At 40.2% G+C, this 27,386-nt stretch overlaps 2 protein-coding genes across 8 annotated transcripts in view; both read right to left on the bottom strand.

Moving 5' to 3' along the window:
- The window catches only part of LOC307160312 (plasmanylethanolamine desaturase 1), a 28,739-nt gene extending 21,041 nt beyond the window's left edge, over positions 1–7,698 (bottom strand). The window contains exons 1-2 of the mRNA XM_079874308.1: positions 7,563–7,698; positions 7,169–7,336 (exon numbers count right to left, since the gene is read on the bottom strand). Coding sequence (XP_079730434.1) covers positions 7,169–7,336; positions 7,563–7,572 — 178 coding nt within the window. The 5' untranslated portion in view covers positions 7,573–7,698. The remainder of the gene's footprint in view (positions 1–7,168; positions 7,337–7,562) is intronic.
- Positions 7,699–10,083: 2,385 nt separating this feature from the next.
- znf423 (zinc finger protein 423) overlaps positions 10,084–27,386 on the bottom strand; it is a 156,361-nt gene continuing 139,058 nt past the window's right edge. For all 7 annotated transcript variants that reach the window (XM_079873773.1, XM_079873775.1, XM_079873774.1 and 4 more), the window contains 2 exons: positions 27,010–27,125; positions 10,084–10,467 (listed from right to left, as the gene is read on the bottom strand). In XM_079873773.1, coding sequence (XP_079729899.1) covers positions 10,438–10,467; positions 27,010–27,125 — 146 coding nt within the window. In that variant the 3' untranslated portion in view covers positions 10,084–10,437. The remainder of the gene's footprint in view (positions 10,468–27,009; positions 27,126–27,386) is intronic.

Raw genomic sequence — 27,386 nt, 5'->3', positions numbered from 1 at the left:
AAATTAAGGGTTACACTTTATTTTAAGGTAATGTAATTATATATTGAAGTACTGAGTAATATTAATTAACTACATGTACTTACTATAGGGTTAGGGTAGGATTAGGGTTTGGTTGAGGGTTAGTTGCATGTAATTATGCATTATTTATTGTTATTACTATGGTAAGTACATGTAACATATGTAACAAGGACACTGTAAAATAAAGTGTTACCAAATTAAGTATATTCAAATTTAACCAATGCATTTACAATCTATTAAAAGCACATGCTCATACTGTGCAAAGAAAGATTTCATCAGAATGATGAAGCGAACGGAAGAAGGATGGTGGGTGTGTTTGGATATGTACAACTGTATGTGTTGCAGGGGGAATGAAGGCAAGGTTATGCTCAGTGTCAAGCAGACGTGTCTGGTGTCTCATTCTACTCTTTGTACTGTAACACACACCCCTGGCCCTGCGCTACAGACCGGAGAATTTGCCTACAAGGCATCAAGCTGAAAGATCAACTGCTTCCTTTTGGCTCAGGCCTATTTGTAACTTTTATTTTTTACATAGAAATGTTGCAACGCCTGGGTAAAACTCACTATTAACACAGACAACTTCACTGTGGCTGTCGCAAAAGGATTTAACTAACTCACTCTCCAGCCAATAGACCTAAAAGCTGTAGCATTATTTGTTTGCAGGTGCCACTTTAATAATTATAAAAAAAAGAAGTGTCCAAATACTTATTAGAGCAACTTTCACTTCACTTACCTGCAGGAATTACATAGACTGGATAGATGAAACGTCAGAGATTGGATTAACAAGAGAGAGTGATATGGGAGTGAACCTAAGATCACATGGTTAGAGGTGGACACAGCAGCTGTGACCTTAAGGCACTCAGTGTGAATTTCTTCAGTACATTTCCATCTCCAAGGCCACCAGATGCCCTCAGACTGATCAAGGTCAAGATGTCACCACTTAAAGTGACAAGCGAGGCAAACAGCTGGATTTCAAGAGGTCAGACGCAGTGTAGCCTTCCGCAGAAGTTCTGTGTTCATTTGCAACAAATCCCTTAAGCTAAGAAAACCCTTAGTTATAATTGTTAGCATAATTATCTCAGTGTTTTTGTAACTTAAGCATATTTTTTTTGCAAGTGGTTCACATCGCAGTTTCTTCTGGCCCAGAGCTACCCACTTAGACAGGAAGAAACAACCTGACCAAAATAAAACAATCAACCACAGTTATTTTAGTCTTTTACGTGCGGTTTAGCAGTGAGATATTCTGAAATAGATCGTATCACAATGGCAGAGTGGTGTGGAAAAAAAACCTGTCTCTACGAACAGAAAACAGAAAACACACACAACATTCTGTGATCAGACGTTCTGCCCATAAAAAAGTATTTTTTTAAAGATTAGAAGTCACCAATCTTGTAAGCTTAATCTTCAAAAGCATTCACTGTATCAACCCTGTGCCTTGAAAATACAACTTTGATTCCATGCAGAAAACATTTTTTTTAAAATGCATGTGCCCTTGAATTGCATAAAGTTTCACGTTAACTTCAAAGCCTGCAGGTGGACGAATCCATTTATGCATGAAAACCATCAAACATAAGGGTGCATGCACAACAGGAATGTATCATAGTGTGGATTGTTATGGCAGAACGGATTCAGACACTAAAGAAAAGTAACGCTCCTGGTGAGCAGTGTTGACACATCGCTGGCTTATCTGCAGGATTGCTACCATAAATAAATATAGTGGTGTTAGACAGCTGATAAGCTTAAATCACATTTGCACTTGTAGGTCAGTGTGTCTGTTAATAGTGCATTCCAGCCGCTTACACCCTGTATCATCATTCCCCTTTCCGCACGGTTCAAGCTCTTCTGTAGTCAAGACATCCGCCTGCCACAAATAAGGAGCAGACTTAACCGATTGGAGTCAAGATCGCTGACTGCATGGGAAACTAGATCTTGCAAAGTAATACTATATTGATCTCTTTTTCTCTCGAACACACAGACACACACACGGCAAGCGCATCGGTAACCAGAGCATGGAGGCTGGCAGAGGCGATGGGGGAAACAGAAAGTAGCCTGTAAATCCTGTTTACTTTGCGGCGAATCTGTAAAGTGGGATAAGAAGCACAAAGAGCAGTCAGTGGTGCATGACACGCAGACATATGGTGGGGAGAGGCGTCCAGCTGTTTCGCTGTCCTGGGGTTACAGTAATGAGCCGGAGGCTTCATTGAGCAGACTGAAGCCTCATCAATCCCTTTTCACCAGTAAGCCTCAACACTTCCAAACGCCATTCCCGCTCACCTCATATCAGACACGCGCAAGCACAAACCGCCCTCAGACAAGCCTCCGGAGCGTCTGCTTTTAGCATCCTTGACATTATATTCTGTGGCTCAACCCTCTGCTCTCCATGGCCTCTCCAGATGGACCGCAGTTCAGCATCGGCTCAAGCCGGCTGAATTCCGTCAGAAGTCCCTTGGGTAACCAAACCAATGGATTCCAAGACTATGGCAATTTTTGTGGATAAAGGATCGAATTAAAAGAAAAATACAAGGTCTTGGTGGACGACAGCATTTGGGGATGCTGTGGTGTGCTTAAAGGCTCCGGAACGGTAACCACAAGGTTGATGGTTCGATCCCTGCATGAGTCATCACCATTTTGGAACCACATGGCGCCATTCTATGGTGTGAAAGATTAGGAAACGTATTCTTACGTCCACAGTCATATGGAAATAAATAAGCTAAACAATCTAAGGTTCCAAGTCTTGGTCCAAATGCATTGAATTTAGGTTTGAATTATATTGGCCACAGTCCACATCGAATTAGAATCAATCTAGCCATCTCTCTGGACTAAGCTCCAAACTTTAAGATTTTTTCAAAATTTCTTTCAACAAATTTGCTTTTCCAGCTCTACAAATTACAGTTACATGTATTTACGTGAATTTAAATTCATTTGTAGTCATATTCAAAATGAAGTTGTACATCCTGTTTGATATAACAATTCAAATTCAATTCAGATAGGAATTTGAAATAATTCAGGGTGCTTTTCATCATCTTAAAGATTAGATCCAAATGGTGGACTTCAAAAATAATAATTAAATTAATGCTTTTATTCAGCAAGGTTGCATTAAATGGATCAAAAAGACGTTTACTGTATACTATTACAAAAAAAAAAAATTAAATGCTGTTCTTTTCAAAGTATCCTGAAAGAAAAACAACAAAAATATTAAGCAGCACAACTGTTTTCAACATTAGCCCTGCTTCCATCCACTTATTTTTATGTGAATTTTGGGATATTGCATTAAAAAAATCAAATAAAAAATGCTGGATCGAAACACCAAGAAATTCTAAAAATGCACTCAAATGAGTCGGATAATTTTTTGTATCTGATAAAAAAAATTATTGAAACATTTACCGAATAAATTCTTCGATGGGCAACAAAAAAAGTCATGTGATTGCATATTGGGACGGCATAACTGGACTAAGCAGTGAACCGATCTCGTTGCACAGCATCTGAAATGCTGTTTTGGTCATTCTGAAATGCTTGAGCCAAAGTCTATCGTCAAAGTGGTTCAGCATCATTAGAAGAACTGTCTTACACGTCAGCGTAAGCAGCAGGCACCCACCTCTGAAAGAAAGATAACATGACCGCCTTTATTGTGTTTCTTTCGTTATTTATTATATACGAACAAAGCCCTCCAGTGACTTCCACAGCAGAAAATGACATTTTTCTCCATGATATTTAATGCCAGTTTATCAGAAAGTTACGATTTTGTTCTCTTCGACTCACTGGATGGAAATGGTGCTTTATTTGCAAATGTTTTATGGTATTCCAAGTTAAAAATCACAACTTTGGAAGGAAACATAGTAATGATAATGTTTCTTGAGCAGCACAAAATCAGCATATTAGAACTAGAATGATTTCTGAAGGATCATGTGACACTGAAGTGGAATAATGGCTGCTGAAAACTCAGCTTTGCATCACAGGAATAAATTACATTTAAAAATATATTAAAATAGAAAACAGTTGTTTCAAATTGTAATAAAATTTCACAATATTACAGTTTTTACTGTATTTTTGATCAAATAACATAAGATGAACATAAGAGACGACTTTTAAAAACAACGCAGTACGGAATATTGCAATACTATGAAATATTGTATGTCATGGACGATAAACTTTGAAAGTGTGGTAATTACAACTGCAAACAGCATGCAAACCTCAGCACAAGCAAAACAACAATCCCAGCATACTTTCCTTGAGAATCCCACAGTTAAGCCTCTCCGACATGCACCTCACAGCTGGTGGATACTAAACTCGACTGAGCTCATCCAAAAATCCCATCCGCAATCCCACCCAACCCCCCATTCACAGAGAGATGCATCATAACATTATCTTATTAACCTCGCAAAACTTCTCTCAAACATTCTCAACATGGCCAAGTAATTTACATGCTGGACGTGCCGGTGGTAGCATATGCTTAGCGCGCTGGGTGCATTGCCAAAGAAAATGAAGTGGTCATTATCATTCTTAATAGCATTTTGAGTTAAATCGATGTAGTTTTAATTTGCAGCTGCAAACTACAAGCATCCTATGACACAATGAGCTAGAGGACAGTGGAGGGGGACGTTCCCTGCTAAATCTTGTTTAAGTTGATGGGTGGGTGAGTGGGGTGGTGGGGTTGGGGGTTAAAGGCTTTTTCCTAACACTGCTGATCTCCGGCTCATGATGTGCAGAGATGGAGCCGTTTTCCATTAAGCCAAAAGTGGAATGAAGTCAAATCTGAAACGTGCATTAATTTGTTTATTTGGTGTTCCGTGTCGGACTACCCGCAGCAGACTCAGATCAAATAAAAAAAAATATCAGGGAAAGCACAGCTTGTCGAAGATGTTGAGTAACTGGGAACATCAAGGAACATCCCAACGTAGAGCTGCACTATTAATCCTTAAAAGGTTGCGATCTCGATTCAAACACCCACGCGACCTCACTTTTAAATGACAAAGATTCGCCTGCTTCTATTCAAACAAGTACGATCACAGCAAACATTCAGATCTGCGTTGGCGCCGCTGCTGACCCAGAGAGAGAAGCGGTCATGTACGAAACACACAGCATTGTTATTGTTCTGTGTTACAACTATTTAAAGCTACACTGTGTACTTTTTTAAGTTGATTCTTAGCAAAAAACACTTTGTTCTTTAAAAATTATATGTGCTCATTAATGTGTAATTCTACCAACTAATCAAGTATTCTCGTAAGCGAAGAATCTGCCATTTAGAATACATACGAGCGAGTCGCTCAAATGGCAGCAGCCATGTTGCGCCTCCATCTTGAAAATACATTAGCCAAAGAGGGACATACCTGGAAATTCAAGCTTCGCCTTTCGCGCTTTTACTCAGTGGCACTGTGACGAATGCGAGGGGGAGATTACTCGCGACTGCCGGCAGATTTGAAATAATACGGCCACCGTAGGAGTTAAAACGCCCTCGGAAGGGGAGGGGCTAGAAAGTAATATTCAGTTGATGATAGTCATATACAATTTCACTGCTAGATGGGAGAAAATCCTACACAGTGTAGCTTTAAATTATCACAGAAGTACTGGGATAAAAGTTTATAGTTTGGATATTTCTACAGAAGCAAACAAAATAAAGCAAATCCCCTTTTGAAAGCAACATGGAGCCTTCAAATAACGATAGTATATATTACATCGTAACGCCAGTAGATGGCGACAACTGACTTAAAGTCATTGAATCATTCATTCAAGAGATTCGTCCAAAAAAGCTGATTCATCCAGTAATGAAGCAAATTAAGTGTTAATGATCAAGTCATTGAATCAAACCGTTATTTTTTTTTTTTTAAATAATACATTCTGATTTAATACAACATTTTAAATAGACTGCAGCAATGTACATTTTGTCAGAACCTCTAGTAAATTACGTTATTTTGTTTAGTTGTCTAGTTAGAATCATGATCTCAGTTTGAAACAAAAAAATCCTTATTCTCAATTGATCCAGAATTGTGCAGCTCTATCACAATGGATATCCATAACTTTTCCAGTAATTCTAGATTATTGCAAGCTTTATTTTTAAAATCACTGTAACACTTTACAGTAAGCTTCCATTTGTCAACATAACTAAACTATTTAACATTCTACTAAAAATTAAAAATACTACAGTATTTATTCATCTCAGCTAATGTTAATTTCAACATTTACTAATACATTATTAAAATCAAAAGTTGTATCTGTAAATATTATTTAATGGATCTGAGCTAACGTGAACTAATAATGAACAGTTATTTTATTAATGTTAACAAAGATTAATAAATACTGCATTGCTTTTTGCTCATTAATGCATTAACTAATGTTAACCAATGGGGCCTCATTGCAAAGTTTTACCAAAATCATTTTATAGAATTTCTGGAGAACATTTCTATCCGTATATCAAGTACCGATCCTTAAATATATCAATAAATGCACTTTTTTACATTTGTGTTAAAAGTCGTCAAAAATAATACATATTATAATTGGGTGTCTATACATGACCATGGCTTTTCCATACTAGACAATAACTATTTCCCTGATCTTAAAAATACATAAAATGTAATATTAATATTATCCATTACCATGGAAACCCTTAACATAGGCATATGCATGCACATTTATCAAAAAAGCAACTCAAAAGGCTATGATTCATATGCTCAAAATATGTAACAAATGTCTCCATGTCTATATAAGCATGTAACTTTTGTACAGTGAAACCCAAAACGAATGTCATAATTTACTCAAGGCAGAACGACACCTCCTCCATCACCATTCACTTTTATTTTATGTAAAAAGATGACCGACTAATTTACTTCTCTAGATTTAAATGCACGGTGTTACAAGTTTTACAAAGTATCACTTACATGACACACGCAACCAATACCTAAGTCTTATACTTATGCAGGTGGTGTTATACAAACACCAATATTCATTTTATTATGTTGGTGCCATTCATGCACTGCAGTCACATGTTATTGATCTAAAGCTGACCTGTGTAACACAAGACTACACGCAACTTTTGTGTGCGTGCGCGCGCTTTCCTGGCCTTAGTTTGGCCCGATGATGCTGCAGAGTGAAACAGTAGGAGGATAATTCATGTAGAAATATATCTGTTTAATGACACCCAATGTGCTAGTCTTACCCGGAGAGTAAAGCTCTGCGAGCTGTCGGGCCCCGGCATGCTGCGGTCCCCAGCGAGGCAAGGTGCTGTGCGCAGCCGCCCCATGTTCATTCCCGTTCGGATCCTCCTCTGCCATAGACCGCTGGCTGATCTCCGTCTCCGACAGCAGCGCCGCAGCCATGCTCTCTTCTGGTGGCCAGTTTTCACAAAACTTGCATTAATAATGACGTTGTATCGGGCATTTAATAACTAATACACATGAGTTTGGGTTTAGAATTGAATGACAGTGACACGCCTTCCCTGGTAAGCCGAGGTTCCTATCTTAGCGAAACACACCCGGAACTAAAATAAGCACGAACTGCCTGTCTGATACTTCGCTATAATAAACAGACATATTATAATAAGTATTATTTACCTTGTTTCATCTCATGAGCTAAATGATTGACAAATATTGCTCCCCACAGGGCATCTGAGCCAGGTCTTTAAACTGTCCGATAGCCCGAATAAAGTGGATATTTGGAAAACTTTTCTTGTGCTCACTCACTGGTGTGGTTGTTTTTAGGGACAGTGGTAAAATGTGTGTTTGTGGTGTGACGCAAACAAAAAGAAGAAAAAAAGTTACAATCACTGGCTGCTAATGTCGGAGGATTGGTTTGATTAACAAAACGACATAATGTCTCAGATGTTAAAATAGTTGTATGTTTATACAGACATTGTCCCTTAAATGTTATGAAATACAACAACGTTTGGTATTTTATTGATGGTCCCTAACAGCTCATGCGAGTCTATCACAAGACTTCGGGACGCTGATAAAGGAAACAAGCGTCTCTTGAAGCTAAATTGTTTAAGTACACACGACTACTGTTCTACTTGTTGATAAGAAACGGATAAGGTTATCTCATGTTTATGTTAATGGGTTCGATTATGTTGTAGTGAAACACTCGTAAAGTAATAAAACAAATTATATCATTACTGTATAGTAACAAAACAAACAAAAACATTTGAATATATAATGTATAACAGTATGTCACAAAAATATTTATTGTATACATAGCACATACATTGCTTACATGTTATTGAGAAGACTTGCTAGCTCTGTTAAGCATCATATAATGTGGTAATGTTGGTGAATTTTCCTAATAAAAGTAATAGATTTGTTTTAGAGAAAATCTTTCTTTTTTTTTTTTTCATATTGAGAGTCCTTGGGATGTGCGGGTCTGTAAAACCCTGACAAGATTGGCTAAATCATCTCCTCAAATATTTGAAATAATTCTACCACAAAATACAAAGGTACAGTTTCCTTTTGCCCCATTTGGACATTTACCATTTAAAATCCACACACTCTTAATACAGCACAGATTTAATCAACTTTTCACTGCATTACATTGAAATACTTAAGTCAAACACAAGCCCAGTTAAGGGCATCTTTCAATACTCTTGGATATTTGTGGGTGAATCAGATGCTAGTTTCCAAGTATTTAGGAGTTACTCAGATGGTGTGCTGAACCCGGTTTCCCAAGCGGACCGTTTCAGAGACCCCCAGAGGCCTGTGGTGTATCAATGCGTTCCGATGGCTGATTTCTGGGAACAGTACCGACCTTCTGTCCGGCTCAAGTTATGAGACTCAGCGGCCGAACCAGCTGCTTAAACACATGGATGCAATTAAAGCAGAAACTGCTCTGGTAAAAGAAGAAACACTACTTTAAATAGATGTCTCTGTCCTTATTCGGCGAGTCATCTGCTGATCACTGCTGGGTTTTTCCTTATTAACCGAAAACATAACACATTTGCAATCATCATATAGTTCTGCATTATGAAACTGATTTTCCATTTTTTTTGTTTTTTTTTATTATACAAGATGAGAAATCTTTTCCTTTAAAATTGGATTAATAAATCCGATGCAGTGTAGAAATGACAGACTTTCAGATCATCATATTTTCCAGCTGAACTCATATATGTGACTGAGAGCAGTATTGTCATCAGCAGGTCACAAAACGTCACCTTCCGTGCAATAATAATCCCACAATATTCTGTCTGCTACTGCTTATCATTGAGTTGAACACTGAAAGCAGCACGGATCTGGGTTTGAGTAAAACGGTGATTAGTGATACAATGTGAACTCAATGATCTTCTCTTCTGCAGGTGAATCATAGTAGATTTGAATTTGTATGATATTTATTATATGAACTGTAACCACATTAACACCTAGAAATACTGATATCGAACAGAATGATCAAACTGCGTTCAGCCGTTCGCACCCGTCCACGAGTTTTCATCGTTGTCGTTCACATTATCTGTATGTTTTATGAGCAGCATTACTGTAGCTCACTGATATTTATTGTTAAATAGAAAGCATGACAAGAAGAATAGAGCTCACACAGAGTCGGGGGAACAGAGCCACTCTAAGGAGTTCAGCTGCTTCCAAACGCTTTATCTGCACTTCGAAAGAACACTCACTTCAGATGCACAGATTCCCTTTATTCATGATTTATTTATTTGTTTATTTTCAACTGTACTAGTTTATTGCAATCTGGTTAATTCACATTTAAAAAGCAGACATCATCCAGTTGCACTGAAATCAAAGATATTCATTTTTACAACATCCATAAGGCCCATGTACTGGAAAATCCAATCAAAACCATTATGTTTTTTCTTTTTTTCTTTATATGTTTTTTGTCTTTTTACTGTAATTAGAAAAAAGAAAATATATAACAATAATAATAGAAAGGAAAAATATTACGACTGGCAAGCAATCACAGCACAGCACAAGTACCTATTTACTGCAAGAAATAAATGGTACAAATAAATCAACAAATAAAGAGGGCTGAGAATATATGCCTTGAAAAGAACAAAATTGGCACGTATGAAGTTTGATACATGAAGCAACAGAGGACAAGATATGTATTTCTAGAGATTAAAATCAGGCAGAGGGGGTCTTTCCCTTCCATTTTTTTCATCTTTTGTCCCCAAAAATCAAGAAAAAGCAAAAAGAAAACGGGGAGAAAATAAAGAACACACAACCAGGAAGAAGGGACAATAAAAAATACTGCACGTAGAATACCTTTTTCTCTCCATCTCCTTTTTTTTCTCTCCTTTTCTTTTTTAATAGCATATCCCATTAATATTCATTCCCCACCGTTCGTAATAGCTGCGCCTGGTGGCGGAATCGTTAGAGTTTTACATGTGAGTAGCAAATGACACTTTGATTGGCTGTGATGTTGAAATGTTCCTCCCCCACCGGGCCTGGGTCGGGGTTCTAGGCTGAACCGGGAGTCCTGCGGGGCCCGGTCTCACTGTGCGTGCTGGCTCAGTGTGTGGTTCTGCAGGGGAACAGAAGAGAACACATGAGGAGAGAAATAATAAGCTACGTGCCCACACCTCCACCCGTCTCCTTCGCTCTCTCCCTCTATCCATCTCTCGTTCCATTTACCCACCAGGCCTGTCCGTCCATCTCAAGGCTAGCAGCCCCACTTTGACAGAGCCATGAGCGAACACCTTCCTTTCTTCCCGTTTTCTTTCTTCTCCACACCCTCCCATTAAATATTGGGCACATGTGCACTTGCGATCCCATTCATCCGCCCACACGTTTCCGTACCGACAGAAAAACACAACATTCATCCTCCGTTTGATTAAGAGTTCTCCGTTTCTAATGCGAAACCCCTGATTTGTTTATTGCGGAGTCTTCGATCCATGTTTATGAATCTTTTAAATCTGCACAATGCCTCGCGATGCCTTCGTTCTATGGACTCCTGAGAACAGAGCGTACATTTATAATCACATATCAAAACCCTCCGTATTGAAGTGAAGAAGTAGGAGCTGAAAACAATTGCGTGTCAAATTCCAGCAATACATTGAACTCTTAAAAATAAAGGTTTTTCACAGAGATGCCATAGAACAACCATTTTGGGTTCCCCAAAGAACCTTTTAGTGAACTGTTCTTTAAAAAAAGAAAATAATTCTTGCTGTGAAGGTCATTTCAATGGACCCGTTTGACATTTCTGGGGTTCTCAGAAGCAGAAATGTAACTTTTGTGTTCCCATTGACTCAAACAGCAAAAGAAACAATCCATGATTTTTAAAAAGAGGAAAAAAATAGAGATTGATTACGTTGGTCAGAGTAGAAACACCCTATCAGCAGTGTTAGCTAGTTATATAAGGTAATATACAGTAACAGAGTATATACATTATCACAAAGCATAGTGTTATAAATGTAACTTTTTTTTTAAATGAAAAAAACGTTTACAAGAATTGTGGAAATGCATCCTTTTTCCACTATAAAGAAGTCTCCATGGATGTTACAGAGTCTTCATATAACCATAAACGCCATTAAAAACCCCTTTATTTTGAAGAGTGTATGGCGTACTCATCACAAGGACAGATAATAGTGGAAAGGGGACAGAAGAATGACCTAAAACCGTGATCACGTAAACAGATCAATCAGCCGTTGCGTGAGGGTTAAACACAAGCAGATATGCACAGGCTAAAGGGTTATTGTGTTGCCGCGGTCTCTCGGCAGCTCTGCTTTTCCGCATGCTTTTCCCTGGACCATAAACCCAATTCCCAGAGAAGAGCCGGCAATCATCCCACTTTCCCTCTCAAAGCTCCTTTCCAAGATTAATCTCTCCAAGAGAGATAGGCTGTTTTTATGCCCCGATATAAAAAAAAAACGGAAAGGGGGAGACAAATCTGAAGGATTAAACATGGTTTTTCGTTGATAAATACTTATTCTTATTCTTCGGCCTCTTATCTTAGTGCACATATTTTGCAAATGATTGCTGGCGAAAGGGGATGGGCAGTTCCATCCGAGGAAGGCCAAACCACTGGGTCTTAAAACCCCAGACCGAATCAATGGCAGTCTGTCAGGGGATGCGAGTCTTACGTCCTCCTTCTCTTTCCATCCCGGCCTCTCTCTCTCTCTCTCTCTTTTCCCGCCCCTCCTGCATGGAACAGAGAGGAGACGCGCACGAGGAGGGCTCTTGAGCGAGGAGACGCATCTCTCTGGGAGCCACTGACCCCATTATGAGAGCAAAGCACTTCTCCTTTTGCATTACGCTGCCTGCGCTGCCTTCCCCCTTCCAGCAGAGGCCAGCCTTGTCTATGTCTCGCTCTGAGATCTGGCGGAGAGGAGAACGAGATGGAGGTGCATATCGGACAAAACCCAAACATATTGTAAATCATTTGTCCTCATCACCGAGCACCTGTTTCGCATATTGGAATTACAACAAAACGTAACGGGAAAAAGCGGCGGCACGGTGAAACACGACTGAAAATAATCCTGGGACTCGCATGACAATGAGCAATGAGTCAATACAGCGTACCTGCCCACATTGTCACATGTGCACATGTCAAGAGCAACTAACGACCCAATTTACCCAAACCTGCCTTAGCCGAGTCCCCAAGAATATGCTGCTGCTCAATCAATTATCAGTTAGTCCCCGCAAAGCCAATCCCTCTCCAAACGCAATCTTCACCTGCCGCAGAGCCAAACGAATATACCTCATACCACGGCTCAACATGAGACCAAATTAACATCTGGGTCGGCCTATGTTTTCATTCACGCTGATGATCTAACAACAAAAACAATAACACTAATAATAGTAATAATAATCTCATGTCATTTAATCTCAATTCATTCCATACTGTCACTGTTCAAGCCTTCGTGATTTGTTTTTGATGTCTTAAATTAAGAATAAAGTATTTCACGCTGTAAAACCGATCATTTCGGTCCTACATTCTGATTGGTCGATACAGTGTGATCCAGCTTTGCTAAAGTCTAACCTCAGTCATGTCCCGATACCGTTCCCACTCTCTCAACCCTAATTTCCTGTCTACACCCTACACCCCCCAAAAATATATAAATCTATGAAATAAATCAAATATAATTTAATTTATATAAATAATATAATTTAATTTATATAAATATAATATAATTTAATTTATATAAATATAATATAATTTAATTTATATAAATATAATATAATTTAATTTATATAAATATAATATAATTTAATTTATATAAATATAATATAATTTATATAAATATAATATAATTTATATATATATATATATATATATATATATATATATATATATATATATATATATATACACACACACACACACATACATGCATACATACATATATATATATAGAAGAGACTTCTTTTATAAACATTAAAAATCTTACCGATCCAAAACTTTTGACTGCTAATGCATCTGTGACAGAGAAAGGGAGTGTGTGTGTGTGTATGGTCTCCCCCAGGTTGTCAGGACTGTGTGGAGCTGTATTGATTTGGAGGTGGAGGGACAGAGAGGCAGTGTTGTTCCCTGGGGTCTAGGGTTACACCAGCACTGCAGTGGCCTGATGGAAACGGCACAGTAGGACTGGAAGGGTGCGGGGAGCCCGACCTTACATACAGTACACAACCTCCTTCATACACACACACATAGATCCCTCACTTCACTAAAACAAAAGACATGTGCTCAGACTCCCCAGCGCACACATGCCTTTGTAGGTAACACACACGCGGCCACTAGCCACAATCAACATCCGTCGCTCAGCTTATTTCATTATCTCTGGCATATAAGAGCCACTGTGGTATCATACATCTGCTCCGTCTAATCACACACACCCTTAGAAATGCTACACACTGTTGGGTTTCAGCTGCCCAGCTCGCGCGCATCTATTTCCATCGCTCCGATATCTCTCTTGAAAGATGGCAGCTGATGTGTGGGCGATCAAACCAGCAACACTTGTTTAAATTAGTTAATCAGTGTGTTGGAACAAACACATTTTCAGGCCGGTCGCAGTTTGTTCTCTTCATCCGAGCGCGTTGTCGGGGGCAGCGCTATTGATTAAGCCACAGGCGATCGATCGCCAGAATGGTGTGTGTCTCTGAATCTGATAATGACTCGCAATATGACATCAGTGCAATGCAGCTGTAATTGATATATTCTTGAAGGGGTGGAAGTTAGAGCGAGAGAGGTGGGCAACACAGATGGAGGCTGTTTAAACAGTCATGGAAGAGCAGTGACTGAATGCGCCAAAACCTGCGCACGAAGTGTCGAATGAGTTGCATACCGCTATACTTTTGTACGAGAACTTGAAGAGCTTGCAAACATGCTAAAGGCTCGCTCACGGGTCATGCACCTTTGTTGTGACGGAAATGTGACGACTTCCTCTGGATTTCAAGCACAGTTTTAGGAGCTCGTTGCAGGTTTATTCGTGACGCACCTCCACCGAGCGGACCTTCAATCGCAGCGACGTGAAGAGGGCATGGCGTAATGCACGGAACAGCGTCCTATCCCTTTCCCCCCTTGGCTTGGCGACGGAGCGGGGGGAGGCCGTTCGGTGGGCAGAACAGCCCCTGCGAGCTCAGTCAATATCTACGCTGTCATTGTTTTCCTAAACTGGTTATAAAAGAGAGGCTAAATCCTGCGGAGCTGTGCACTCCTGGGAAATATGGCCCAGTCACATTACTGATGCAGTGACTGCGAGACTGCTGCACTCACCGAGGGGGGTTGAGGAGGGGGAGAGAGAGAAGGGGGAGGCGGTGGGGAGATAAAGATAAAGGAAAATCAAATCTACGTTTCCCTACACAGCCTCTTTTCACACACAGAGCATGCACATACAGCCGGACCGAGCGGCTGTCATGTCACTTTCAATCAGGGCTGTTCGTGTGCGCGAGCGTGTGTGTGCCGCAGGGCCCCTGGCTCCCGGCTCTGTGGTGCCCCCTGGGGACGGTGCAGTGTCAGTGAAACTCTAATGTGTTGGCTCGTTCTGCAAGAGCGAACAGAGCGAGAGAGAGAAAGTGTTGTTGGAGAGGGTGGCCGTTCTGTCAGTAAACTGTTTTTCGTAACAGGATTCTTTGGAATTACTGACGTCTATGAGCTGACCTCAGAACAGTGGAAAGCAGCCGCTACCCAGTTAAAACACACGAAAAAGGCATATGCGTCCTGTGCTACATGATTCAGAACTGAAATTACATGATATATTTATATAATAAAAATGCATTATAATCACAATATATGATAAATTATGTCATACAATATATACAAATACAATATATATATATATATATATATATATATATATATATATATATATATATATATATATATATATATATATATATATATATATATATACACATAAATTTAGTATATATTATATATTTGAAATACAGACATTTTTATAGTAATTAATATAATTGAAATTGAAATTCATATTTATAAAAAAAACCACAATTATTCTGGTAATCGTGTACAAAAAACAGAGAAGATCGCTCAAACTCTAATTGTATGAAGCAATTAGAACACTAAAATGCAAAAAAACACTAAATAGTCGATATACCTGTGATCACACACACACACGCATACACACACACACACTAGAATGTAGTACATATAATAGATCCACTTGGTACTCACTGTACTACTATATCCAGATGCTTGCTCACACACAAATGAACAGACAGTGTGTCTCTGCTATCGGCTTTATAAAGTGCTCTTAGTCTGTCTACTGTCTGTATGGCTAAACGCAGACAGGGAGAGGAAATATTGAAGCTGATAGAAAGACATGGGACAGAGAAAAAGATGAGAAGGGGGTTAGAGAGAGAGGTGGAGCATGAATGAGAAAGAGAGAGTAAAGTTCTCAAAAGAGGAAGAGAGATTGTGAATGAGTATGAGAGAAAGAGAAAGAAAGCGAGAGAGAGAGGTGGTGGGTGGGGGAGATAGCGAGCGCAGCTTTGCTCTTAGGACGCAAGTCTGTCCCTCTCTGCTCTGTTTTTAACACAAAATGAAAAATCACCTTTGCCGCTTGGTGCACTTTAGAGTAGCTTATTTTTAGACCTGCTTGACAGTCTTCCAATGGCCGGAGACTAGCAGATGGGCTGTCTTAAAGCTTCATATGCTCCCAGCTCTCACCTCCCAGAGACAGGAAACTCACTTGGGAGTGTGCTACAAATAAATGCCCCCCTGCCCTGCCCCTGGATTCCCTCATCCCTCCCCTCTTCCCACCTACTCACACCATTCTCCACCCAGAGAGTGCCTGTCCCTGAATTTAGCACCTTCCCTGCAACCACGTCCTGTTGTACTGAAGTGCACTACACCCACATCACTGTCCAACTGCTTTCCCCTTTCTGGCCTGACCAGGACTGGAGGCGTATTATGTGTGAATCTCAATGAATACAAATGTAAACAAATATGCTTTTGACAGATGATCTAGTGATAAGCACCCATTGAGCCAAGGTGTTCATGTGGACGATGCAAGTTCGAATCAGGCAACATGTATAATATAATATAATATAATATAATATAATATAATATAATATAATATAATATAATATAATATAATATAATATAATATAATATATAAACACCTGTTCACACTTTCATTTGCGGCCTATTTGGTTTCATAAATTTATGCCTTGAGCATAATGCCTCATGGAGAGAGAAATCCAGGTGATTTCAGTCAAAATCAGTTTTGTCATTTTGTTCTCTTTGAAAGGAGCGGAGGGAGTGATTCCACTATGACTGACCTCATCTGACCTCCGTGCTCCAGAGCAGCTTCTTCACATTCATCACTCACACACACACGCGCCCCACCATCACACATGCTTTGTTTACACTCATACTGTACATACTGTATATCTGACATTGGTACATCTCTGTCAAGCGCCAGGTTGCCAAATAAATACTAAATGTACAGGGGATTAATTATACAGTGATGATGTACATAAGCAACTGATGTAATCTTCAGCAACAGAGTAGTGCCGGTTCTAAAAGTCAACATATGCTGTCGGCTGTGTTTGATATAACATTTGACACGTTCTCCAGGCATCAAATAGCAGCACATGACTGGCATACAGACAGACCCTTATCAAAATGTACCATCGCAACAACAATTTGTGGCCACAGGTGAAGCGAATATTGTCAATCATCTCCTAACAAGGCCACATACTAAGGTCTGGGTAGTTTAGATCCAAAGAAAATATCCAATTCTCGTAATCAAAGGCTATGTTCAGACTTCAGGCAGATAAGATTTGTGCGTCTAGACAACCAACCTATCTGCATGGGTTGCTTTGGTAAGGACGTATGTGTACCCACGTGTGTGATGAGGCATTTAAAACGGATGCAGGAAAAATTGAGCTGTCCAAATAAGCACCGTCGAGTCGTGGTGCAGAACTTCTCCGTCACACAAGAAAAACTATTAATATTTTGTGATATTACGTGCTGTAGTCACGGCCGGCTTCGCTGTGCAACTAAGTATTCATTATATTTAATTATACTAATTATATTAATATAATTTTAGTTTTAAATTGTAATAATATTTTAGAATATTACTGTTTCTGTTTTTCGATCAAATAAATGCATCATAAGTGACATTCATTTTTCATGAGGCAATCAATTCCTGGTGGATAAATTGTTGTCCAATGATTTTATCCTGTTCTCATTTTCACTCAAAAAACATTGTATTACTAAAGTAAAAGTTGAAAATGCCATTTAATGTTAACAACTGTTGCTAAGCTCAATTTACCACAGTTCATATGGATTAACTATGATTAATATGTGTATTTTGACAAAACTATGGTTAACATGGTACATGTCCTTTTTTGTAAGTAGTCTCTAATATAACATTTCACACATTCTGCAGGCATCAAACAACAATGTGCAGACATAAAGACAGGCTACGTTCAAAAAACAACACACGCATGCATGCACACACCCAGACGGACATGCACACACAGTTGTGCTTTCGTGAGATCTGTGGAGTGTGGAGGTTCGAATGTTAGATGAGCTCGGTGGCCTCAGTAGAGCCGTGTCATGGGTGATAGCACTGCGCTAGGCTAACACTAGGCTACGCTACGCTAGCTGTGTTCTGCCACTCAGAGATGCACTCAAAGTACACACACTCTCTTTCCATGTCATAGCCTCACTAAAACCCTCCCTGATTCCCCTCAGGGAGGAGGTTTTGACTCCAAAGCAGCCCTAAACTAAGACAGAGAGAGAAAACGCATTACGCGGTGAACGATGCGGCGATCAGAGAGAAAGAGAGAGAGAAAGGGCTAGTGTGTGTGTTATCTACAGCCAGTCAATGTCAACACTTTGTTGTCACAACGATATGTGAGCCTAGCAGGCAGAGTGCGAGTGAGAGCGAAGAGGAAAAGAGAATAGGAGAGTGTGTGAGGTGTGCTGTCAGAGCTGTGTGATTTATAGAGTGTGCTGTCAGCTCCAGCTGCTGAACCAAAGTGTCAGGTTGAGAGAGACCCCTACCAGTTTCTGTGTGTTACGAGAGAGAGAAAAATGAGATGGAGAGAATAAGAGAGACAACTTTTTAAAGGCCATATTCTACACTTCTGTAGCACTGAAATGTTTTCCACCAGTGAAGTCCAATATTAGTGAAGCTTTCTTGAAACCAAAGTAGTTGCAATTTTGTCCTGTTCTGTCTTACCATGCCACAAAAACCGGGTGTCATGTGACAATACACAGCCCATCAGAAAAGTTCTTTGGTTACTCCTTGTGGAAATGAATGGATTTGTCGTCTGATAATATATAATTTTCAAAACTATAATAAATAATATAAACTACTATATAATAAATAATATTCTAAACTTCCACAGTCAGTCTCTCCTCATTTATATTTGATGATTAATATACATTAAGGAGCATTACTTGGGATTTTAGCGCAACATGTCTGGTCACAACATGGTAGAATTAAACAAACCATTTGACAATAAAGTCACATTAAAATTCTGGGATTAAATGTATCTCATTCAAACCTAATTTAAATCTAAATTTTATTTAAACATGAAAATAAATGTACGAAAGTAAAAAGTAAGTGATTTTAAATAAATAAAAGATTCATATTGTTTAGGTTTTGCCTTAAATGTATAGTTCACCAAAATAATGAAAATTCGGTCATCATTTACTAAAGATTATGTCATTCCAAACCTGTTTAAGTTTCTTTCTTCTGCAGAACACAAAATCTAAAATTTTGAAGAATGTTTTTCTCCATACAATGAAAGTCAATGGGGACCAAAACAGTGAGTTTCATTGCGTGGACAAAAAACACTCAGATATTTTTCAAAATATCCTCTGTGTTCCTCCAAAAAATGTCAGAATTTTCATTTTTGGATAAACTATTACTTTAAAACTTAGAAGAATGATGTCTAAAATTAAAAATCTGGAAATAAACAAAGTTAAAGGACTTTGAAAAATCGAAATACACGAATTAAAAGTTTTGGCCTAAAATTAAAAATTCTGTCATTATGTGCTCACCCAAATGTTGTTCCAAACCTGAATGACTTTCTTTATTCTGTGGAACAAAAAAGAAGATATTTTGAAGAATGTTTTAGCTGATTTTGTCCAAAAATGAAAGTCAATGGGGTCTAAAACAGCATTGGTCTCTACTGATTCCATTGCACGGACAAAAAAAAAAAAAAGTCGTCATACAGTTTTGGAGCAGCATGAGGGAGTAAATAATGACAGAATCTTCCTTTCTGGGTGAAGTATTCCTTTAAGATCAAGTCTTCTCATCTGTTATGCTATGTTAATGAGCGAGGCAAACAGAGTGAAGTATCCACAGTTCCCAAACCCTCCAGATCACAGCTGCGCTCAGTGTGCATGCGCACGCGTGTGCGTCGAGCGTTGAGAGTGTCGAGCAGCGAGAGTCATCTCACCGACAGCGCTTAGACTCATACGTCACTGTCACAGCCACGACAGTTCCAGTCCCGAGCTGGCAACCCACACACGAGACAACAACACACACCACGCAGTGCAGAGCTGTAGCGCCACAGCACAACCCTGCTCAACTGTCATATCTGACTGGGGCATGTGCTGTACACACCCCCTCCTTCTTCTGTTGTCTTCACATTTTCATTTCAGCTCGCTTTCTCTCATGTTGCGTCTCAACATATCCTTCGCTCTGTCTGTGCGTTAAAGGAACAGGCTATCATGAGAGATGGATATGAGAAAACGCTTTATAGTGATCCCAGTGGACACATCTCTCTTTTTTTCCCCTCGCTCTTCCTTACCCCCCCTCCCTCTCTCCCTTTCCATCTCCCTCTCATGCCAGTCCCCAAATTATTTAATTTAGCACAGACACCATATCTCCCTATGTGCCATCCCGCTGAAGTTCTCTCTCCCTCCACGTCCTCCTCCCTTCTTTCCTCCACTTTATAGATTGTTCCAAGCAGGGGTATTTCGTGACAGAATCAGGAGTGTGGGTGGGTTCACTGGAAAATTTGCAAAAAGGCATTTACTTCATTTTTATCTCAACATAAACACGCACGTGCACGCTCGCAGCCGAAACCGATGTCCCACGTTGTAATAAATGAATGCGAATGTGTTGATTTACTCTGAAGATTAGTGCCGCCCCATGGTGAGTGTTTTTGATTTGAATTCGCCAGGCCGGAGCTTTGTTTGAATCTTTGTCTCAGCAAGGGCAGAGCAACAAAACAAATGCAAACAGGTAAACAACTTAAACATGTTCTCTCCGATTCTAGTTTACTCCAATGTCCACCAGCCACCCACCGCCAGGAGAATTTCAATCAAAAACAGTGTGGCAATGTAAGTTCGTAACACCATGACACACTTCTTACATGCTCCTGTTTGGTATGCTAACTTCCTACATACTTAGATAACGGAAAGCATTAGCAAGTGGTTTCATTAGTTTATTATTAACTCTTGGCTACATTTGCTTGGCTGCATTTCGTGTTCTCATATAATGGCACCATTGGAGAGATCCGAGACCTGGGACTCTTCATGTCAGAAGGCTTGCGGATGTCGTGGTCTTCGAGAGGGAGCTGTTCTAAACACAGGGCTCATAGCTTTAGCTGGAGACACTACTGCAGTCCCCTGACAACTCCTCCACCAGCCAGCCAATCAGCAGCAGGTAAGGTGGATTTGAGGAGCTGTAGGCATGTGTGTGTGTGTGTGTGTGTGTTGGGGTTAGGGCTCTGAAGAGAGCCCTCCAGATCCCCATTCTAATAACGTACATTGCCACTCCAGACGCAAGGGCAGCTGGGACACGCACACACACTGGCACTAATAAAATTGAGCATCACAATAGAAACCTATATCAATATCTACAGCACACAAAACCAGATTCAAAGCACACCGGACAAACTCTCCATGTACATTATGATTCTAATTTGACACATAATGGAACAGATTCTATGAATGTTTTTGGAGCTTCTACAATTCTTAACTCTCTGATTTGCTTAATGTGGGTTAGCCTATATGAGTAAAAATGTGCCCATTTGATTATATGCTAATGTTAATTCTAGTTTAAGCCAGATTTGATGTATTCTGAAGAAAATGTCAGTGGTCCTAGCCCTTTGAATTTGCCTGAGTGTTTTTAGCACAATGCTTTGTTGTTGCTTCTTTTATTAGCATATTGCTGTGCGTATTGCTTTTTATTTTGTCTATATTTTATATATACCACGGTTTAAAACTTTGGGGTTGGTACGATTTTTCTGAAGCCATTACTCTTCAGTGTCACATGATCCTTCAGAAATCATTTTAATATGCTGATTTGGTGCTTAAGAAACATTTCTTCTTATTATCAATGTTGAAAACAGTTGTGCTGCTTAATTTTTGTAAAAACCGAAACATTGTTTTCAGGATTTTCTGATGAATAGAAAGTTCAAAAGAACATGATTTATTTGAAATATAATCTTTTGCTAAAGTAAAAGTCTTTACTGTCACTTTTGATCAGTTTAATGAATCCTTGTTGAATAATAAAAGAAGAAAATTCTGACCCTAAAATTGAACAGTAGTTTATATATAACCTCAAAATACTTAGGGTTAGGGATTTGAACAAACCTGTAACCCTAAATATGACCAATAATAGTAGAGGTTGAGAAACGGTCTACCTCATCTCCAAAAAGTGCAATACGGAATATGAATTGTAGTTCTATATCATATAAGCTCTTCTTCCACCTCTGTGAAAAATGGAAAGTGTGTGAGAAAGCGCGTGCGTGTGTGCTCCAATGAAAGCAGCCTCCTTACATCACTCCACTTAGTGCTGTATGAGAACTCACAGCCCTCAAATATTCAACACTTTCGCAATGTCAAGGGGGGGGGAGACAAGGAGGCATCAACAAACAAACAAGTGCAAAGACCCCCCTCCTTCCTTCCATTCACACACACACACACACACACACCGATCCATCCAAACTGCTGAGTATGGTTAAATATTAACCAGCGCTAAAGGAAATACCATACACCCACGTGTGCACACACATGCCAGCGGGGAAGGGATACAGGGCATGGGGGGAATGCGGCGCCCCCTGGAGGGCTCAATCAGAACCGGTAGTGTGTAAAAATGAGGCGCGCTGTCAGAGAGTGACAGCAGTGCCTATGGAAGGGCCGAAGGGTGGGCGGTTGGGAGTTCACCTGGGGAAACAAAATAACAACTGAAAGAAAATCTACACACACACACTTGCTCACACAAAAAGTCTCTGAAGTTTCTAACAAAGGAGTGGAGGATCCAGCAGAGTAGGTCTAGCTGCGCTGATCGGGGCGAAGCATCACTTATTTACCAGCTTACATCTGCACTATTTATGGGGCACCAGGGAGAGGCAGAAAGGAAAGAGGGAGACGGAGAGAGAGGGGTGGGTGGGGGCAACACAGAGGGGCTAAAATATGCATGGGGGCTGGCTCTTCTGGGAGCTAGAAAAAAGAAAATGGGAAAGGGAGAAAGAATGAGAGACATAAAAAGGCGAATGAGAGAGAGTTGGAAACAGTTTGAGGAAGGGAGGGAGTTGGTGGGAGTGCGAACGAGAGAAAGAATTAGAGACAAGATAAAGGATGGAAGCAAAGTTTGCCATAAGGGAGAGGGGGATGATACAGTAACGTGTCTTGCGAAGGCTCATGGGAAGGCGAGGATTAACTCAGAGTGGGACCGCACTGGGAGGGCATGCTGGGTAGGGCACACAGGCCATGCCCGTCCATTCCATTCAGTCTTGTTAACAATATACACACACGTTCAAGTCTCATTTCACCTGGGCAGGAGCATGGTAAAACCCGGACGTCGGAACAGAGGCTGACTGCTCTATTCCTCACCGCCGTCACCGCTCAGGTGGGCCTGGAGTGGATGCGGGGGGACGGAGCGGATGGGAGTGATGGGGCGCGCCCGCTGAGCCATGGGCTGGTAAAAGTATCTCGGTTGGCCGGCCTCAGGGTGAGGCAGACAGTGACCGACAGGGTCCAGTGCTCCCCCTGCTGCTAAATGGACTGACCGGCCATATGCCCAGCGCCGCCGGCCTTATATCACTGTCACGCCGCGGCCGGGGGCTCACGTGGAGGGGTGGGGTGTTTGAGCCATGCAGGAGATTTAGGTCACACCCCCCAAGCCCCTAAAATATTAAGTCATGGACCTGAGTAAGCTATTAACCTCACTCCCTGCTACTTATGAAGACCCACCCACCAACACACACAGGCGGGCGCTGGAGGGGGCTGCAGGAATGGTGGCCCATAGCTCACAAAGATGAATGTAACTTGGGCTAGGGCAGGATGCAGCTGACCCCAGCGGCCCCGTGGCAGCCACTGTGGGCTGAGTTATTCACAGTCCTCCCCCTACTCAATCTGTCTGCCCCATAATCAGCACAGAGAGAGAGGCCGATAGAGAAACAATCGCCTCCATATACTGCCACTAACCTAGCAACAGTATATTAACATTATTGTTAAGTTTTCAGCAGACATATTTTATATTTCATGTTTGGTCTTTATGTTTGCCACTTAAGGAGAGAAATACTATCAGAAAATGTTGAAAGATTCAAACTCACACCTAAAGCTCTGCTACCTAAGCCGAGCCTAACAGGAACCAGAAAACTATCAGGTTTGAGTAAGTACATACTGTACAATTAGGGACGTACTAAGCCTGGGACGGGGCCCAGTGTGAGTTAGAGGAATCAGGGGCTCCCCCTCAGTCCGTTCACTCCCTGGCTCCCTTAAGTGCAGGGCCTGGTGCAGTCACACCAATTGCACTGCCCTAAGGACAGCCTTGCATACAATACAGAACTTCTGGTCTATATTTTTATAATACCTGAGTGAGAATCTAGCCAGCTGTGCACAATGAGTAAGTCTTTCCTTTCTGACCAATGCAAACTACAAGCAACTACAGAAGCAGCAGTACATTAAGATTACTGTTAGTTTAGCACATTTTAGTTGGGGCATGTCGGCTAACTGCAAGGCTCCAACACCAACACTAAAGGCGCGGTCATATTATTGCAAAAAAGGTCCATTGTCTATTGTCTACATGGCAATTTCCTGTGAAAAACATTAAGAATCTGTGTGAGGAAATGTTTCATCCTTGTGTGAAATTCCAGATTGCGTGGAAGTGACTAGATTTTGCCTGTGAAATTTTGCAGAGCAAAGGTATATATGACCACATTTTAATGCAAATGAGAGTGCTCATAAGGCCACAATCACACTATGCATCTTAAACTACATTACATTTGGTCCACTCCAATACTCAATACTCCAATCCAAGAATATCTCCAAAAATGGTCATAAAAATCCTTCAACAATACTGAATACAGCGCTGATACTATCAGAGTGTTGCACCACTAAAGACGAGTCCCTAAAGGGGAATCAACCGGTTAGCAGTAACTTTTTTAACCAGCACATTTAGTTTTAGCCCTTTAGAAGGGACTGAGTGGGAGGAAAAAGTGTGTGTGTGAGAGAGAGAGATTTAAATTCTGCCTGGCCCTTAGGCTTGGCTGAGATGTCTGCATTTGTGTTGGTGCTAAAATTGATACTATTTTTCACCTCATAGCTCTGTGATATCTCCAGCTAAACTTGAGTCAGCAGATGTGTCTCACTGCTCTGCCATGTCTGCTTCCTACGGGAATAATTACCACGGGCCAGGAACATCCAGAGGTGCTTAAAACCAACCATAGACACTAGAATGTCTGTATTTCTATACAAAAAAAAACATCTTTTTGTTGGGCAATGAAGACACAAAACTCCCGACCAACAAAGAGCCAGACTGTATTGTGGTACCAAACAATGTCAATAAAGGCTGTTTATTTTTTAAAAGCATAAAAAATAAAATAAAAATAAAATTCTTAAAGTGTGTTAACATCAACAGCGATTAGCAGTGACAAACTGACTAGAAGTCAATAATTTTCAATAAGAAGTGGTTTGAGACAACATGAGCAATAGCGAACGTTGGCGATGAAACGAAGTTAAGGATTAAATCGCTGTCAGAGTACGTCAAGGCATAGAGTCAAGGCAAAAGAAATGGGATGTTAGGTACCACAATGTAAAAATACACCTGTAAAAAAAAAAGTTCTACCAAAAAGTGTACAGCACTTTGTAAACGTGTGTGGTAGTGCTTGCTCACTAAAGACTATATGTGTGTGTGTCAGTCTCAGAGTGGAGGGGTTCAGGGCCTCCCTCAGGGAACTCAGATAAAGGATTCAGTAAAAGAGAGAGAAAATACTATACCTATCACAGTAGAAAAGACAGAAAGAGAAACAGATACAGAACAAAGACAAAAAGAAAGAGAATGAAAAAGGGAAGAAAAAGAAACAGAGACTCATCCGGAAAGGAATAATGTCAAGTGGACAAAGTGTGTTATTGTTACAGTAGCCAAACGGCTTTTGATGAGCTGTCAGACATCAGATTGTGCTGTGAACTTGAGCGTGAACCTGTAGGGCATACAGTTGTCTGTACAGTATCTCTAACTGCTCAAGGCCATCGGAACTGTGATTAGTGTACAGTCCTTCATATATAGTGCTTAGTGATGCGGTGGTTCTTAGCTGGTTTTGTTTGATTTTACACAAGATGTGATCCAACACAGTACCAAAAAAAACATTAAGAAAACAGAAAACCTTTCAAATAAAAATGATAAATGCATTAATATATTTATTTATTTGCATTTAACATTGTTTTTATTTCTAAACCGCGAGTTTCCACTATACTAGTTTCCACTGTCCTAATGTGTGTGTATATTCACAATGTCTATGAACTATGTCTATGACAGTCTGTTTTTGTATATGCATTGCAAATGTAGCAAGAGTGGGCCTGGGACAGCATTCCCAGTTGTCTGCCCTGACGATGCGTGTGTGTGTGTGTGTGTGTGTGTGTGTAGATGAATGTGAGTTCCAGCAGTCACAGCAGGTGGTGTGATTGATTTGCAGAGTAATGGGTCTAATCGTTACTGGCTTGAGGATGCACCTTGTTTTCCCCTTTAATTCTCTTATTAGCTGTGATCTGTGTCACATCTGTGTCTATCAGGACTAACTGAGATTGACTACAGAATACAATATTACAAACGTCACAAAGCAGATACACATTTTGCTACTACAAGGAGATTCATTGCACATATGACACATAAAATATGATTAGAAAACATTAAAACATGAACATCAGAAGTTCTTACATGGCTTCCTGGAATATTTAATTCTGACAGGTCTATCACGGCACAAATATTTTTCTTACATAGCCGTTTCTAGATTCAAGTTTTTCTTATCATTACAATTCAATTGGCTTTGGAAAGTATTGAGTTACTTGTGAGTAAGTGTATTAGGAACTGTATCAATTCATGGTTTACATCGAATTGTAAGAGCAATATTTTGATACTTGCTGATAGTGAAGTGACGTGCGCATTAAGGAAAATATCTGTTACAGTTTGCCCTTCTTTTATCCACCATTTTTACCCAGAAGAAAATTTAGCATTTGAAGCTTTAGTAAAACAACCTTTTTGTTTATCCAGGACTCCATGCGGTGACACATGAAATATTGTTGACAGTGAATGAAAAAAAGGGGACATTTTTTTTTTTTTTTTTTTTGGAGTCATATTCCAGAAAGACATGCTTTTGTTGAACTGCCATGTGATTCTGCATTACTCACCTGGAGCTCAGTTTGGAAGAAGAACTTCTGCGGACACTGGGAGCAGTCGTATATCTTGTCCTCCTGTCCGTGGACGGCAAAGATGTGCTGCTGCAGCTTATTGGCCTGAACAAACACTGGGGGGAAAAGACAGAAGGGAAATAGCAGTCAAACGATTGGCTGAAACGCTTTACCCAAGAGTGTATGGCGAATTGACTGTGAAAATAGCTGATTCGATTAAGAACTAATCCTGAGTGAGAAATTAAAAAAAAAAGAAAAATCCATGACTACCAACTTTCACGCTTTGGGTAGGAGAGGGAGAATAAAAATAATGAATTTTTGGGATTTGAGACGATGTGTCGACACTGAAGAAAGTGGAAGGGGGAGGGGACGTTCTC

The sequence above is a fragment of the Squalius cephalus genome (assembly GCF_949319135.1).
Source record: "Squalius cephalus genome assembly, chromosome: 6".
Classification (NCBI taxonomy): domain Eukaryota; kingdom Metazoa; phylum Chordata; class Actinopteri; order Cypriniformes; family Leuciscidae; genus Squalius; species Squalius cephalus.
Note: the sequence above shows the minus strand (reverse complement) of the source record. Positions and strands in the feature narration are given on the sequence as shown.